At 38.6% G+C, this 17,065-nt stretch overlaps 1 protein-coding gene across 3 annotated transcripts in view; it reads left to right on the top strand.

Annotated features, from left to right (window-relative positions):
• The window catches only part of Arhgap15 (Rho GTPase activating protein 15), a 638,684-nt gene that overhangs the window by 107,517 nt on the left and 514,102 nt on the right, over positions 1-17,065 (top strand). For all 3 annotated transcript variants that reach the window (XM_021155709.2, XM_029472910.2, XM_085834942.1), the window contains one exon: positions 4,393-4,480. In XM_021155709.2, the coding sequence (XP_021011368.1) occupies positions 4,393-4,480 (88 nt within the window). The remainder of the gene's footprint in view (positions 1-4,392; positions 4,481-17,065) is intronic.

The raw sequence follows: 17,065 nt of genomic DNA, 5'->3' as shown, positions 1-17,065 counted from the left end.
TTGTCAAAATGTAAAACAGGTTCTCATTTCTTGTTCATGGATCTACGTTCAGCACTGAATGACTAGCTGTGATTCTTCTCTGACTTCCTGGAAGTCTGGGTGGGGACCTGCTCATTCCAGGGGCTACTGACCGCTGAGTTCCTAAGCTACATGTTTTCTTACAGCTTAAATTTTTGTCCTCTTGCGAAAAAAAAAAAAAAAAGATAGGAGGAAGGAAGGAAGAATGGTAGGAAGGGTAAAAAAAGAACCCTCCCTCATGGAAGGGTTAACATTATTCTACATGCCCAATGTTATTATGAAGACGGAAGCTTTAGCTGTTCCCCACTGGTGTAGGAACACACACAGTCTGCAGAAAGTGGTACAGAAGGTTGGACTCACCAATACAGGCAGCTCTGCTTCTAGGAGGAAGAGGTCTAATGCTTTTCCAAGACTGTGTTCTCTCCTTCTAACTCCTGCCATGAAGCTCAGCACAGAGCATGCATAAGAGGAAGGTGCATGGTCCTGCCCCAGAACAGCTGATCCTTCAGGCCGGGGGGTGGGCTTCAGAGGTAAACCCCTAAATCTCTCCCATGTGACTGTGTGCCCTTAGGTGGGACACAGTCTCAGTAAGCTTCATTTTTCTCCTCAGTTATACTGACACCTCATTCACCTTGAAGAGCTACTAAGAGGAATGAATTCTTTCTAATCTTTAGGGTCTGTCTTCTAGTCAGTGATATAAATCCTTCAAGTCTGTCTTACTTTACCATTATCCTTCACTTACTATCCTTACTTTTCTTGCCTGCTCTTAGAATTGTGTGGAATAAAGTGTGTGGTAACCTTATTGGCTAAATTGTTAGAATACAGGATGTATGGGAAATATATTCTGTGTACCAAGTGGGAGCCAAAGCAACACTATAGCTTCCAGTATTGACAGGTTTCAGAAGGAGAGAAGAATCTCAACCATCTAGTTGGGGGCTGGTAAGATGATTAATCCCAGTCAAAAGAATAAGGAAATATAGTAAGAAAGCCCAAATGGATGGCTTATTCTCTCAAACTACAAATGGTTTTAATGAATTGAAGTTAGCCAAAATTATGTTGCCAACATTGATGATATCCTCAGTCGGTCAAGTTAGCAATGTTTAAATCTTTTAAAGAAAATACAGCATAAGGACATAGATTACATATATGACAAGGTCTGTTTTCAGGGAAATTGGACATGACCGTAAGTTCTCATGTGGTCTTAAATAGGACTTAATAGGTTAATAAACTCTGAGACTAGTTTTCTGTATGAGTACATGGGAGCTTTAGTAGCTCTCATGTTTTTGTTCTAAGAGTATAACCTTTAACTTGTCTATTAAAACTTTTACTGATTGCTCAAAGTATTTATGTCACTGATATTTTTTAAAGATATCATGGGAGAAATTGAAGTAAAGAGGGGTCTTAAAGGTATCTACTGCTGTTTATTATTTCTTCTGACATGAAATGATTTTCAAGCTGAAAGGTTCAGCTTTCCTCTTCATTCTGATACAATAAAGATAATTGAGATTGACAAAGCCAAGCTATCATAGCACCAAACATAGGTATTGCAGATGGTCACATGAATAAGTGTGCCAGATCTTTGTACTTAGGAACTGGTGCTTGTCTTCCTAGTTTACCTAGCAGGGATACATTGAAAGTCCTACAACAGAAGGATGACGTAACCGAAATTTATGGACTTCCTGCCTAAACCCGCTTCAGTTAGAAGTTGAAAGAATAGAAGTGTTTTTTCAGCAAGTTCTATAAATGATCAACATCTGAAACAGATTCAAACCAGAACCATTTCTCTAGGAACTTCTATAGATAGGAAGCAAATACGGTGTACGAGCAGCCTGCCAGAAGATAGAAGTTGTAGTGAGAGGCATAGCAGGTGGATTAAATATGGGTCTGTCATGCATGAGAATGCCTCAGACTCTGATCACACATGGTCAAAAGGACTGTGACAGAGATGACTAGTCTTGACCTGTGGACCTAGTACACTAAGTCTTCTCACTCTTTCTTTTGGAGTCATCTGATACTGTATAAAAAGAAGGTTGCTACTGATTCAGTTCTCCCTAAAACGGTGAGTATCTACAAAAAGAAATGTGTCCTAATCCAGACAAAAAAATACTAAGCATTCTCTGGCATTTAATAATTTGATTGAGACACTGACTGAAAACCAAAGACACACATCTGAAAAAAAATGGGTCTGACAGCGTGGTGTCACATACAATGAAATTCTGAATGTGTTTCTTGTATGTTTGTTTAGTCTGTTCTTTTTTTTTTTTATGCAATAGTGTGTGACTCAGGAGGGGGTGGTGAGATGGCTCAGTGGTTAAGAGCACTGACTGATCTTCCAGATGTCCTGGGTTCAATCTCAGCAACCATCTGTAATGAGATTTGATGCCCCTTCTGGTGTGTCTAAAGAGAATGACAGTGTACTCAGATACATAAAGTAAATTAATCTAAGGGAGAGAGAGGGGGGGGAGGGAGGGAGGGAGAGAGAGAGAGAGAGAGAGAGAGAGAGAGAGAGAGAGAGAGAGAGAGAGAGAGAGAGAGAGAGAGAGAGGGAGAGAGAGAGAGAAAGCTTTAAAAATCTGGAGAGATGGCTCAGTGCTTAGGAGCACTGGCTGATTTTCCAATGGACCATTTTTGGTTAGCAACACCAAAGTGGCTGCTCACACTAAACTTTGCTCCAGTTCTGATATCCTCTTCTGGCTCTGTTGGCACAAGGTATATGCATACACATCCCAGAATAACATGAATACACATAAACTAAAAATGAATAAAGCTTTTTAAAAAGAGTAGCTTCAGGAAAATATGAGCAACCCCATTCTTTTTGGCATCATTAACCACATCAAAGTAAAACTGTCTTTGTAATGAAAGCTCTAGATTCTAAAGGACAAGTACAAAGAAATCACACAAAATCTTGTGTATATGGATACATGACAATATGTCACATTGGTGTATGTTGCATGGCTTTCTATTCATCTAAATGTAGGCTTTTTTGAAACCTTTTCCTCACCACTTTTTGAAAAATCAATACAACTATTTTTAAATACAAGTTAAAGTTGAGAAAATTGTACCAATATAATCTATTGAGTAGAAACTTGTGCATGTCAATCTTGTTGATAATTTTCCACATATGAAAGAAAACCTTTCCCCACACTGATACACGCATTAACTAAGAAGCAATAGTATGTTCTGTTGAAGGACTAAGAAATACAAAGGAAAGGAAAAAGCTCTCACCACCTTGTTTAACTATAGCTACATAGAGACTCTTTCCCCAGCCAAAGTGCTCATTGGTTAAATAAATGTCCCTTTAGCTCCTAGACTCTCCAGGTCTCTGTGCTCTAGGCTCTGAAAATATCCCAATAATGTTGAAATGATCTCTTTGCCTGGGGGGGGGGTGTATTTTAATGAAGGCAATGAAAGTGGAAACACTTGAAGTTTTTTTTTTCTTTATCATCATCCTACATGTCATGGATGTACTTTGAGGAAAGCGATATTTGGACTTCTGATGGATGGAATTAATAATCAGAAGGGGATAAGCTGGGCTAAAATGGTCCTAAGTAAATTGCATAGAATGGAGTAAAGTATATGTTATGGGCAACATTAAAATCTTCCCACATCAGTATTCTTAAACAGAGGGGTCATTCTTCCAATGGACAATTGCATTTTGAGTAACATTTTTTTGGGTACTTTAGCATCATAATTACCAAGTAATGTGTCATTCACATTAATGGTCAGAGCCTTGGAAACATGAAAACCACTTAAGATAAATTTAAATTTGCAGACATAAGCATAGCTAGGCAAAATTAATATATAAATGTTTGAAATTTCATGAAAATATATTGTTAAATTGTACTCCAGAAGAGATAATATGAGAATGTTATCTAAAGTTGGTTCTTTTCTTTCTTGGCACTTGGGAAAGAGGGAGAGCATCCCGCTCTTCCCCCTTGTTAGTCTCTGATTACTGGTAAGTATCAAGAGTATTTTGATTTAAAGAATGATGGGTGATCTGGTCAGTCTTTCAGATCCTGAAATGTGCTACATCGATGAAAAGGAGAGATGGTGTGGCCTCCCACACTTCTACCTTACAGCTTCTGTCCTGGGAAAAGGCACACGTGTGGATATACAAAACATGGACACTGATTACTTAAAGAGTATCAAGGCAAATTTACATGCTGAGAAAATTTTATTTATGTGTCACAGATTTTTAAATTCTACAGTGATTTTATTATTATCTGAATTTGTTTTACCACTTACCAGAGTTAAATAGATTTCTAGACAATTTCATTAAAAAATAGTCTGCGATCACTGCGAAGTCCCTGATGTTGTGAACATCCCCTGGATGTTCTTCATAATCATGACTCACTCATCTCTTTCTCCCCGAAGGAAAAACTGGTCTACTTCCTGGATTGTTCTTTCTGGTCGAAAAATTGAATTTTACAAAGACTCCAAGCAGCAAGCTCTACCTAACATGGTAGGTTGCTCTCTGTTTTGCTACTGTCCTTTTCAGAAATAGCCTTGAAACAAGTGTGTGGTTTCATCAGACTGAAGAAGACCAAAGCCCCCTGAGCTACCAACCTCTGAAAGCAGATGGAGGAAATGACTCAGTAACTTTTAATCAGATGGAGGGAAAAATAGAACGTAGTGTCTATTTTATTAAGCACTGCATTTAGAGAAGATCTCTGAATGAGATGGATAGTGAGCAACACTCTGGTAATGTGAAGGTAACACTCTAAATTAAGGTGCCATTTATAAGTGCTTTATTCTTATTTATGAAATAATCACTAAATGCTGCTATTTTCCCAAATAATGCATTATAAAGCATGTTATAAAATGCATTAGTAATAAATGTTTAACGGATGACACTATGGGAGGCTGCTTTAAAGAATATTGTAAGACGTAAATCGTATTAAACCATGTATGTGCATCTTTAATACATGGATTTAAGTTGTTATCTTGTGTTCTATAAAGTGCCTCACACGTTAATAAATAATAATAAACTGCTCATAAGTGGCACCTTAATATAGGGTGTTACCAATGAGAAAACACTCCCAGCTAACGAAGTGATTTTTTTATCTTATTCTAACTACGGCATCCACTATATCCAGCTAACCTTTCTGAATACTTGTAATGACTACACCTAATCAGCTTAATGCAATTTCTGTATCTTGTGGTTATTGCAAAGTGAGATTTGCAGAATTACTTTATTATACCTGTAGGAAGACGTCACAGGCCATAGAGCTATAGCAGGAGCAATTTGGAGTTACTTGCTAGTGAAACCTGGACAGCAAATTCCAGCTGCCCACATATGACATCTACACATCTACCATGAGGTGCAAGAAAGGGTGGGTAGACTGTCTATCAGCCATGATCAGGGAAGACTCCAGGCCCTAAGGAACTAACCTGCCTTAGCCCATTGGTCTGATAGATTACCATCTATCAGAAAAGTGGTGGCCTGGCGGGAGGGAACCATAATGATAAACAAACAACAAGTTCTTTGCTCTACAGTCACTTGTCATGCTTGCTGTATAATCCTCTCTTAATATAAAGTAGGACCTATAGCTAAGAGATGTGTTTTAAAGGAGCAAAATTTAGCAAAAACAAAGGACTGCATTTGGCTTGTTCCTCGTAATTGAAATCGCCTTTGTCTGCTACTGATTTTGGAGTCTCAGTAAGGTCCAATCTACAAACTAATTACAAATAAATTAAAAATATCTTAGTTCTTTGGATTTTAAATTGCTTCAAAAATTTGTTTTAGGACTTTGTTTTGCTTTTAATTTTTGGCTACAAGAAGGTTGAGATAATATTTGAGGAAACATAAAACACCACGTAAGGCTGGGCACACAACAGCCCCTTGCAGAGCCTTTGTCTTCTCTTTGAATGGGTTCTACAGGGAAGGTAGGAAGTGGGAAGCTGCCAGCCAGGCTGGGTTTGGCTGCTTAGAAGATGATCTTTGTCCTGCTGAGGAAGAAGAATCCTGCAGGGGCTGTGTCACATGGGAATGTGGGAATAATGGGAGGGATTAATACCATACTAAAGCATTTACTTTATTATTTTTAATCTCCTCATACCAGGAGATAAAATTCTCGCAGCTGTTTAATTATACAAAGGTGAAAGAAAACTCACTTTTTCACTGCCGACAAACCATGCAGGTTAGTTCACTAATTGTCAACCTTCAGAATTTTCACAAACTGACAATGGTTTTGATTTATTGAAGAAATCATTGACTTTTTTTTTTTTTGGCAGTCCTTATTTATTACTTCTGGCCGCACTTACAGTGTGCCCAGTTTCTTCCAAGCATGCATTGTCTTCAAAGTGAACTCTGGGTAGGGGCTAACTGTTCTGTGGTAATGGGGAAGAGAATTACAGATCTGTTTGTACCGCATGAATTGTCTTGCTAGTCAACTTCTTGGATTCATTTCTAACCAAGTATTAAAGGCCTAGTGGGATAGCTGCATTTATCAACTAAAGCCTCAGAGAAATGATACAGTGGTTGCCAGGCCTTGATTAAAGATGCTGTGGTTTTATTCTGGAAAGGATTTATGTTCAAGTTTCTGAATTTCCCTTACACTCCCTAGCTGTGTTCTCTCTGCTTCTGAGGAAAAGCCTGTCCTCTCCTCCACCAGGCCTGGAGAAGCTGCCATAAGTGGTCTAAAGAATATGTTGGGCTGTAGTCTTTCAGATCCATCTTTGAATGTGAATGATAAGGCAAAGTTAGAGGTAGCTCAGACCCAGAGGGCCAGTTCTGTGTGACATTTCTTAGCTCCCGAAATTACTCAAGTTCTTTGCGTTGGGAATCCTTACAAGAAGGACATCATAGTTTTGTCAGCAGAATGGTAAGGAATGAAAGCAGTTAAGCAGAAAGAGTCACCACAGCTATAACTAATCAATAGTCACCTGTTCTCACATCTGCCAGTAATATATGTAAATATCTGGGACTGAGAGCATGGCTTAGTGGTTAAGAATATTTTATACTCTCTGATAGGACCCAAGTTCAATTTCCAGCACTCACATGCAACTCACTGCCATCTGTAATTCTAATTTCAGAGACTTTGATGTTCCTGGTCTTCCCTGACACCAGGCACACATGTGATGTACATACATGCAGGCAAAAGACTCATATGCATAAAATTAAAAAAATAAACAAATCTTTGAAAGATAATTATTAAAATACTAAAATATTTATTTGGTACAAAATATAAATGGCATCAGTATAGTTAAGACATTATTGTACCATATTAATTGCTTTACACATTAATAGAATAAAGAATATATTAGAGAGAGAGAGAGAGAGAGAGAGAGAGAGAGAGAGAGAGAGAGAGAGAGAGACTCACTGCATAATCCTCACAGGTCTAAGCCATCTTGCTATGTAGACCAGTTTGTCTTAAATTTATAGAAAGCAATCTGCCTCTGCCTCCTGAGTGCTGGTATTAAAGGCCTGTACCACCATGTCTGTCTAGAAAGAGGGTATAAACTTAAAAAAATTATTGTTATACAAGGCTTTCGTAAAGAGAAAACCATGTAACAAAATAATAGAGCATCTGTCCACCTGGGACTTGTGTGCCTTTCTGGATACCCTTGAGTGTTTCCAGACCCCATCTTCTTCTGCGTATCCTCACTATTGCTGTTTGATGGGTCATCTCACGGAATGCTCTGACGTATCCACAGTCCACATTTGGCAAGCTTTTTTCTCATTGAAGTGTTTTCAGTTTCTGTCTGTCTTTTCCACTTAGGGCTGTTCTAACAGCATTCCACTGCTGGCACATCTTAAACAACAAACACTAAACTCTCCTAATTTTAGAGTCTGGAAAGGTGAAAATACTGGACTGGTTGGCCCTGGTAGATTCAGTGTTCTGTGAGGATGCCCTTCCTGTTTGGGTCCCATCTCACTGTTGTAATCCCACAGGTAGCAAGCAGAACTCTAAAGCTTTGTATTTCTGAGTAGATCCCAATCTAAGCCCTGCTTCTACACCACTACAAGGGTTTAGGATTCTCATATGCGCAAGTCAATTCTATAGCAATATTCTAGTCACATTTTTATCCTAAAACATGCACAGGATCACCTGAGTTTGGTCCTCAGTGACTTGATAAAGGAAGCAAAGAATTTCTATCTATCTCAGGGTTTTGAGAAAGAAGAACAAACAGTAACTGATCACCTAGTGTCAACATTTCATAGCAGAAGAACCCTATGAATTGCCACCATCTGAACAGCTAGGAGGAAAGCAGTATAGAACAGAAAGCAGTCTCTACAGAAAAAGGAGCCCATTTACTTTCTACCTGCACCCTGGCTCCTGCATACTCACTTCACCTCAGAGGAGAGTGTGGCCAGTGGTGGATGCTGCCCTTACAATAGTCCTAAATACAGTCTGTGGTCAGTGTCTGATGCTGGAGATAGTGGCCAGTGGTGGATGCTGGATGTGGTGGTCAGTGGTAAATGCTGCACTTACTATAGTCCTAAGCACAGTCTAGAACTCTTCCTTGTTTTCAGATGTAGCCCTTTTTATAGTCTGCTGTATTCTCCAAATTCTCCTCCTCCTCCTTCTCATTCTCTCTCTCTCTCTCTTCCTCTCTCTCTGTATTTCTGACTTCTTGAGATGAGTTCAGAGTACTTTTTTGTGTGCCTTTCAGGTCTTTATTTCTGTCTCCCTGTGTGAAAAACATTTTCCCCTAATTTCAAATAATACAGTTCTTACTTCTGGAAGTTTGTTTTTCTGATTTATTCCATCAGCTGGCAGAGCTACTTGTTTCCTATGATCAAGGCAACTCTTATAAGGACAACAATTAATTGGTGCTGGCTTACAGGTTCACAGGTTCAGTACATTATCACCAATGCAGGAGGATGGCAGCATCCAGACAGGCATGGTGCAGGAGAAGCTGAGAGTTCTACTTCATCTGAAGGCTGCTAGAAAACTCTCTTCCAGGAAGCTAGCATGAGGATATTAAAACCCACCTGCATGGTGGCACACCTACTCCAACAAGTCCACAGCTCCTAATATTGTCACTTCTTGGTCCAAGCATATTCAAACCTTCACAATTTCAATACTGTTTTTTGCTTATCCATTCTTACGTTCTGGGGAAGGACCTTGTTCTATTACACTGTGAGGTAGAACACAGCTCAAATGTGCAGTATAAATGACCCTAGAAAACCATGAAGTTACATTGTTTTTATACTTAGTTTCCCTGTATGTTTTAGAATCCCATCTTACACACCCAAATAAAAACGTTATTATGACCTTCCCTCTGTCATTTCAGACTTTCAGTTCTGAAGTAATTTTTAAAAGATATTTTTTAATCTAACACTTTTCATTGTTTTCGGTGGGAGAGTTGATTCAAATAACATTTCGACTCATTATAATCTACTTCACTTTAATGTGAGTATGCAGTCAGTTAATCAGGTTTGTGCTATTTATATCAGCCTTGGTGGGAAAAGGCTTCATCAGAATATGTATTGAAATCCCACAATGAACAGCTTGCTCGTTAAGGCTGCATATAAGGCACAGAGATATAATCAAGAGAGAGACTTTGCCTTAGCAAATCTGTGCCAGTAATGGTGAGATGAGATAGGAAATGGAATAGATGTTTGTTTTTGTGTTCGTTTCTTTTTCTTCTATTTTTTTTTCTTCAAGGTTTAAAGGAAGGAGTGCTAACATGTGTGGAGGACTTGAACTGGGTCTTGAGAGATGGTTGTCACTTCTGCATACAGGGAGTTGCAGGCAGAAAATTTCAGGAAGTGAAAACCACGAACAATGACTGAGAATGGATGGAATACATGCGTTACAGCATAAATGAACTTCTTTATCCCATTGAAATGCAGGATAGAGTAGGCCTTAAAGAGAGCCTGTGAGCTTGTCCATGTGCTATCAAGGCAAGGTGCTAACATGTGATGTCGGTGTATAATCCAGACATCTGTCTCACAGGGTAAACTAAATGGCTCTTCTTTGAACAAACATATACTGTCAACAAGTGTGACCTGTATGATAAGTCTGTAAGGAGCTGAACTTAAAGTGAGACGTAAACAAGAGGGAAATGATTCTCCTAGGGTCAAGGGTCACACTCCATGCAAGAGCAAAAGCTTTGCTTCCAGGTTAGAGAACGAACCACTGTTGTTGCAGCTCCTGCTGTAAGCTGGGTTTTCCTCCTAGACCTTGACTAAAACGTATTGTATTTTTCTGGTGTAGTTATAGAATTTTGTTCCTGGACAATTTCAATGGATTCTTCTAGCTCCCAGGAACTTGCTGTGTTTTATGACTTTAGAGTTCCTGTTTGATATATAGGGAAACACCTGGATGTGTCAATGGGACATTAGAGACACATGCTTGATTAATTAAGTCCCATGCATGGATAGCCTTGTAAAGATGATTCTTAAGAATTTATTTATTCTTTCACTGCTTCACTGTACTTTCATCATAATCCTACCAGCAGGTTTTCTTACCCTTTTCTTTCCCATGGAACCACTTACAGTATATAAGAGAACCAACAAGTCTCTCTCCCACGTTTATATCTTTTCTTGTATGTGAGCAACTCCACTCAATTGGGCTTGCCTACAAGAGTATGGTTGGGCGTTGTTTACTTGAACAAGGGCAATGTACCAGTGGCTACACCACTGAGGAATTTGACTCCGTTGCTTAGCAACCATTAAATGCCTGGTGCTCTTAGGGAGAGGTGGAGCTTTCTGAGCCCATCCTCATGTAAGGATTTCTGAATAGGACTCCTTCTGGTTGCTCCAGAAATAATGACAAGTACTGACAAAAGGAAGAACAACTTTTTTTTTTAAATGTAGAGACCCCACACACTTATTTATTCTATGCATAATCAATAAGTCCTACCAGGAATCACATGATCATTTTAATCAAAGAGAAATCCAAATGAATAATATATGACTCTTGCTTCCACAGTGTTGTGATATGGTAGAAATGACAGACCCATAAATAAGCCTATTAGGATAAACTATGACTGTGCTATAAGCATAAGAAAGGCAGCTCCAGACCATGGCTTCCCAGGTATCCAGGATTATAAAATAAGCATACAAATCAAAAATTCACTGATAATAAATCAAAGAAATTTATTTTATCACAATTCTTTGGTGTACATATAATTTTACTGTTTATTAAAACGGAAGCAAATTTGCATAACAAGATGTATGTGTTTATATTTTTTTAACATAAAGAACTAAATCTTGTCTGAGCACTTGATACTGTAAGACCTAGAGCATTTTTGTCATACTTGATTGATGTTTTGATTTTATAATCATCAATTCTGAGGATGCCAGTTTGTATAAATAGGTAGTTCAAAATAGCAGGAGTCCTATTTAGAGACATGTTGTAAATAGGTAGGAATTTTGTCACACTCTTATGGCCAAAATTAATTTGTTCTTTTTTAAAATAAAATTCAAATAAACAAATCAAAGTTGAATTTTATGAAAATCAAGCTCTGTACAAACAGTGCAATCCAGGGGTGCATTAATTTCACACTGACCTGAGAAATGACGACAAAGTATGAATAGTCAGTTTTCATAAGATTCCCCTTGTGCTTCTGTGAAGGCAGAGCCCTTAGTATGTCCTGTAAAGCCAACATCGCTCATCATACCAGCCTCAAATGTGAGCTGAGCATCCATCCTCAGGGAGCTTTTGCTGGTTGTGGGGGTGTGAAGGTACGTGCATTGCGGAGTGCCCACGCACACTGCAACTCAGAACAAGCACGGTTGAAGTGAACACTTGTGACACAGCACAGGCCAGTGTTGCTAGAAACATCTTCAACAGCAATTTCATTTTGAAATTTTTTTTTCATTGCACATCCAAAAGCAAAGTAGCCAAATTTCTCATGACCCTCCACTGTCTTGGTCAGTGTTCTATTGCTGTGAGGAGACACCATGACCACTGCAACTCACATAAAGGAAAACGTAAAATTGGGGCTGGCTTATAGTTTCAGAGATTCAGTCTATTATCATCATGGTGGGAAACATGGTGACACACAGGCAGGCATGATGTTGGAGTGGTAGCATCCCCGTCAGCAGGCAGCAGGAAAACAGTGCCCCACTAGGCCTGCCTGACCATCTGAAACCTCAGAGCCCACCTCCAGTAACACACTTCTTCCAACAAAGCTGCATCTCCAAAAACTCCCACTCCTTGTGGTCCGTTGGAGGCTGTTTTCTTTCAAACCACCACACCAACAATCAATTCCTGGGTAGTTTAAAAAGCTGTACTCTAGAACCATAGGGTTGTGTGGTGGTTTGACTATGAATGGACCCCAAAGGATCATATATTTGAATGCTTAGTAGTTAGGGAGTGCTGCTACTTAAGAGGAATTAGGAGGTGTGGTCTTGTTAAAATAGGTGTAGCCTTATTAAAGGTACGAGTATATCACTCAGGGTGCACTTTGGGATTTCAGAAATACAAGCTAGGCCCAGTCTTTCTCCCCACTTCCTGTAATGCCTGCCTGTCTCTGCTGTACCCCCTGACCTGACAGTAAGGGACTAAATCTCTAAAACTGAAAACAAGACTCAATTAAATACTTGCCTTTATAAGAGATGCCATGGTCATTGTCTCTTAGCAGAATACTGTCTAAGACACTTTGGTACTTGTGGACTTTCTCAAAGATGATGACCTAGAAGGTAATCCTCATTCTACACACCCCACTACTTGATCACTCTACAAGTACTACTCTGCAAGTCCAGCTTTGCATCACTGCGCTAAATGTTCCAAAGAGTTCAAAACTGAAGGGGCCATGCTGAGTGCACTGGGGCTACGGTGTGATCTCCCTGAGAGTCAGAGTGAAGTGGATCACAAATTGAAGCCTTGTCTGGGTTGCAAAGCGTGGTTAAGGTCCTAAATTCTATCCTAATTACTATAAAGAGTGGGAAAGAAGAGGAAGTAGGAGAATTGAAGGATAAAGAGAAGGAGGAGGAGGATGAATTCATGATCTTTCTACTTCTGCTTCTTCAACATATCTTATCAGCATTCACTACAAGGAAAATGATTTGATTCTATGCATAAGAGAGCTTAATACTCCAAAAACTTAAATGCCTGATAAACATATTGAGCAAAATAGTAGAATAAAATCAGTAACCTTTCTATATACATAGAACAAATAAACCAAGTATATACAGTCCCATTCACCATACTACCCAAAAATGTCTATCTTGAAATCAATTTAACCCAGGAAGTGAAAGACTTGTATAAAATGTCACTAGAATATAGAAAGACCTTGTATATTCAAGGATTTGTGTGAGTAATATTTTGAAAATAGACATCGTACCAAAAGCAATTTACAGATTCAATCCAATAAAAATCAAATACAATTATTTATATAAATTGAAAAGAAATCTTAAATTTCATGTAAAAACAAATATATAACAAAAATGAAACAAACCAAAAAAAAATCTCCAGAATAGCCCAGACAATCCTAAACAATAACAAAACTAATAGAAGTTTGACCACCCTGATTTAAGTTATACTGAAGAGTTATAGTAAGAAAAACAGTAAGAAAAACAGCATGACATGAAAACAGACACTGATGACCTGATGACCCACATATAACCAACGAAATCTACAGCCCCATTTTCCTTTCTTTTTTCTTTTTCCCTTTCTTTCCCTTTTTCCCTTTCTTTCCCTTTCCCTTTCTTTCCTTTGTTTTTCCCAAAGAAACAAATACCACACACTGTGAAAAAGATAGAATGTTCAACAAATGGTGCTGATCAAACTGGATACCTGGGTATAGAAGAATGAAACTAGATCTTTATCTCTCACCCTAGACAAAATTACAAATTTTGTATATCAGAGACCTCAGCATGAAATCTGATGCTTTGAATCTGATAAAGGATAAATTAAGAATGCATTTGAACTTATAGCACAGGGAATAACTTTCAAACAATATCCAGGAAGCATAGGAATTAAGAGAAACAACTGACAAATGGTACCTCATGGGAATTAATAGCTTTCTACTGCAAATGATACTATTGTCCAAATGAATAGACAGCCTACAGAATGGGGAACAATTTTTCCAAGCCATGCATCTGACACAGATTAATAATATCGAGAATATAAAAAGAACAAAAGAACAAAAAACAAACCAAAACCAAAACAACAACAACAACAAAAACCCCCTAAATTTCAAAAAAAATTATCCAATTAAACTGGGGCAAGGAACTCATCAGAGAGTATTCAAAAGATGAAATATTAACGGCCCAGAAACACACTTTTTACATAGTCAACAATTTTAGCCATCTGAAAAATGCAAATTTGCCAGGGCCCAGCCTTGGCAGGGTTCTGAACCTAAGAGAGGATGTGTAGATTAGACAAAGGAGACTTTGACCAACTCAGATCATCTTACATTTTAGGTCTATTTTTTCACAGCTGCAAAGGTTTTATATTCATTTTCTCATTTTATCATGGACAGTCACTTTTAAGAATTTCCTATGTTTAATAATAATGTACACTCTGCACTTTTCCCTTCCTTCTCCTCATTGTCTTCAGTTTCCTGCCAACTTGTAAACTACATCAAGAAAGAGAAAATATAGCTTCAGCAAGCAGTTAAGATCTAACCTAGTGGGGCTGGTGAGATGGCTCAGTGGGTAAGAGCACCCGACTGCTCTTCCGAAGGTCAGGAGTTCAAATCCCAGCAACCACATGGTGGCTCACAACCATCTGTAACGAGATCTGGCGCCCTCTTCTGGAGTGTCTGAAGACAGCTACAGTGTACTTACATATAATAAATAAATAAATCTTTAAAAAAAAAAAAAAAAGATCTAACCTAGTACACTAGTTCACTGGTCCCTAACTAAGTGACCATGGTTGGCAGCAATTGTTACAGCATAGAGACATGATATACTATATACCTGAGAAATGCAGATTTAATTATTGTCACCCACAGTCTCCCCATATCCTAATCAGGATATCTAACTTTTCTAATGCTCAGAGCTCTCAGCAAATTAGTAACCTGAGTCATTTTCTCATCCTTGCTTGGCGCACCTATGAATGCTCCCATTAAGTCTTGGAACCAATGATCCTGCAAGACCTTTCTAACTTTTTGATAATCAACTAACTGCTGTTTGGAACAAGTTGATGAACAGATTGTTGTCAGAACTCAGTTTCCATCAGATGAGAACATCTTGACATTAGCTGATGTACCTAGACCCCGGGCCTTGTGTTGACTCAACTGGATCACCACCATGAACAAAAAGAAGAATAGTGATCTATTCTACTCCCATGATCCTCAGAGACAAACAAGAATAAATCATAGTCCAAGTGCTCTCTCTCTCTCTCTCTGCCCTTATTTTTGATTTGGGGGAAATGCCTGTCATAGACAAAATGAATGTAAAGGCTTCTGATTTTAAATCCAATCATGCAAATGAAAAGCTAAAGTGAACCAGCATTCCCTCAGGAAAGGCCAGGAGATTCTGCACGAATATCCCCATAGATCCTTGCCATGAGGACATCAGTCTACACTACACTCATATTCCTTTCCCAGCAGAGGCTTGGCCACCTTCACAAATTAAAACTCCCTTTAGAGTTAATCTTAACCCAATAAAAATATTTAAGGCCCAAAAGCATACAAACAAAAATACCAAAGAACAAATGTTGGCATGGATATGAGAAAGAGGAACATTTATTCGTGTCTCGTGGGAGTGCAGATGACTGCAGACACTGTGGAAATTGGTGAGGAAATTCCTCAAAAGCTGAAAATAGATATATAACATCATTCAGTTATACCACTTCTTGGGAATGTACACAAAAGGGCTCCAAATCTTGCTACAGAGAGATAACTGTTCATCTATGTTCATTGCTATTCTAATCATAATAGCCAGGAAATGGAAATAGCCTAGATGTCCATCAACTTATGAATGGATAATGAAAATGTGCTCCATTTACACAAAGCAATATTATTCAGCTATTGAGAAGGAGCAATCATTCTGAGTGTGGTGACCGAAACCCTAAAGAGCAGGCCATGCGTCTTTTCTCTCATATATGGATGCTATCTTTGAATCTTTAGATATTTGTGTTTCATAGATGTTAGGAAACTAGTAAGCAGATTCAAAAGTCTTTCAAGAGAGGCGGGGCAGAGTGATATATGGGGCAAGAGCTATAATTAAACCAGAAGGACTAAATGGGTTGAGGGTGGGACAGCAAGGTAAAAGAAAGAATATGGAGAGGGATAACTGATAATAAAAACCTCTTGAAAATGAATAAAAATGTATGGAAATGTACCATTGTAGAAATTCCCTTAAATTTACACATGTACACATATAAAATAGTTTAAATGGAGTTACTTTATAATGGGGCAGGGCACAAGACCACAACTATACACTACATGCCAAAAAAACAAAAACAAACAAACAAAAAAACAAAAAACCAACAAAAACAAACAAACAAAAAAACCCCAGAATCAGAAATGAGTTCTCTTTTCGAGTTGATGGTCAGTTGGGGTCTCATGAAATCCAGACATTTCTGGTATTTCCATTGCTTTTTGTTACCCTCCAGAACTTGACAATAAGACCCTATTGTTTGAAACCCCCTCATTCATAACACAAAGGTCATGGAGAAATGAAGTAAATACTGACCTAGAAGCTTCACCCTTACTCTCTGTCTTTGATAGTCATGGAAAGTGTAATGCACTGTACTGGAGGCAAAATCAGTCTCCCCCAGCTGTGCATCCTGTGAGTGAGGTAAGATAATGACATGTCCACTGATGCAGTAGTGACACAGATGTTATGGAAATAACCAAATAGTTTTGGATTGGATTTAAAGCCAGCTTCACAAGATGAAACCCCTTCCTGGCATAGGTTACAGGGCTAAGACTTTAAGGACAGACATGCCATAGGCCTTGGGGCTAACCTACTACCATTATTCTGCTAATAGGGTAGAGTATGTGAAAGAATCCTACCAACTTATCACTATATCTTTTGCTCAGTTCATCTCTCAGTCCTCAACATAGAATCTGCTCATGTAGTAGATGACAACATAGAGACACACAATCTGTCAACATGCAGGAAATAAGAGACTATGGAGTACTCAGCTCCAAATGGAACAGTCCCATCCTCCAAGGCTCGGGGACTACTATGAAA

The sequence above is a fragment of the Mus caroli genome, unplaced genomic scaffold (genome assembly GCF_978045245.1).
Source record: "Mus caroli unplaced genomic scaffold, Mus_caroli_1 scaffold_2, whole genome shotgun sequence".
Taxonomy (NCBI): Eukaryota; Metazoa; Chordata; class Mammalia; order Rodentia; family Muridae; genus Mus; species Mus caroli.
The sequence above is the reverse complement of the archived record's forward strand: the minus strand, read 5'-3'. Positions and strand labels throughout refer to the sequence as shown.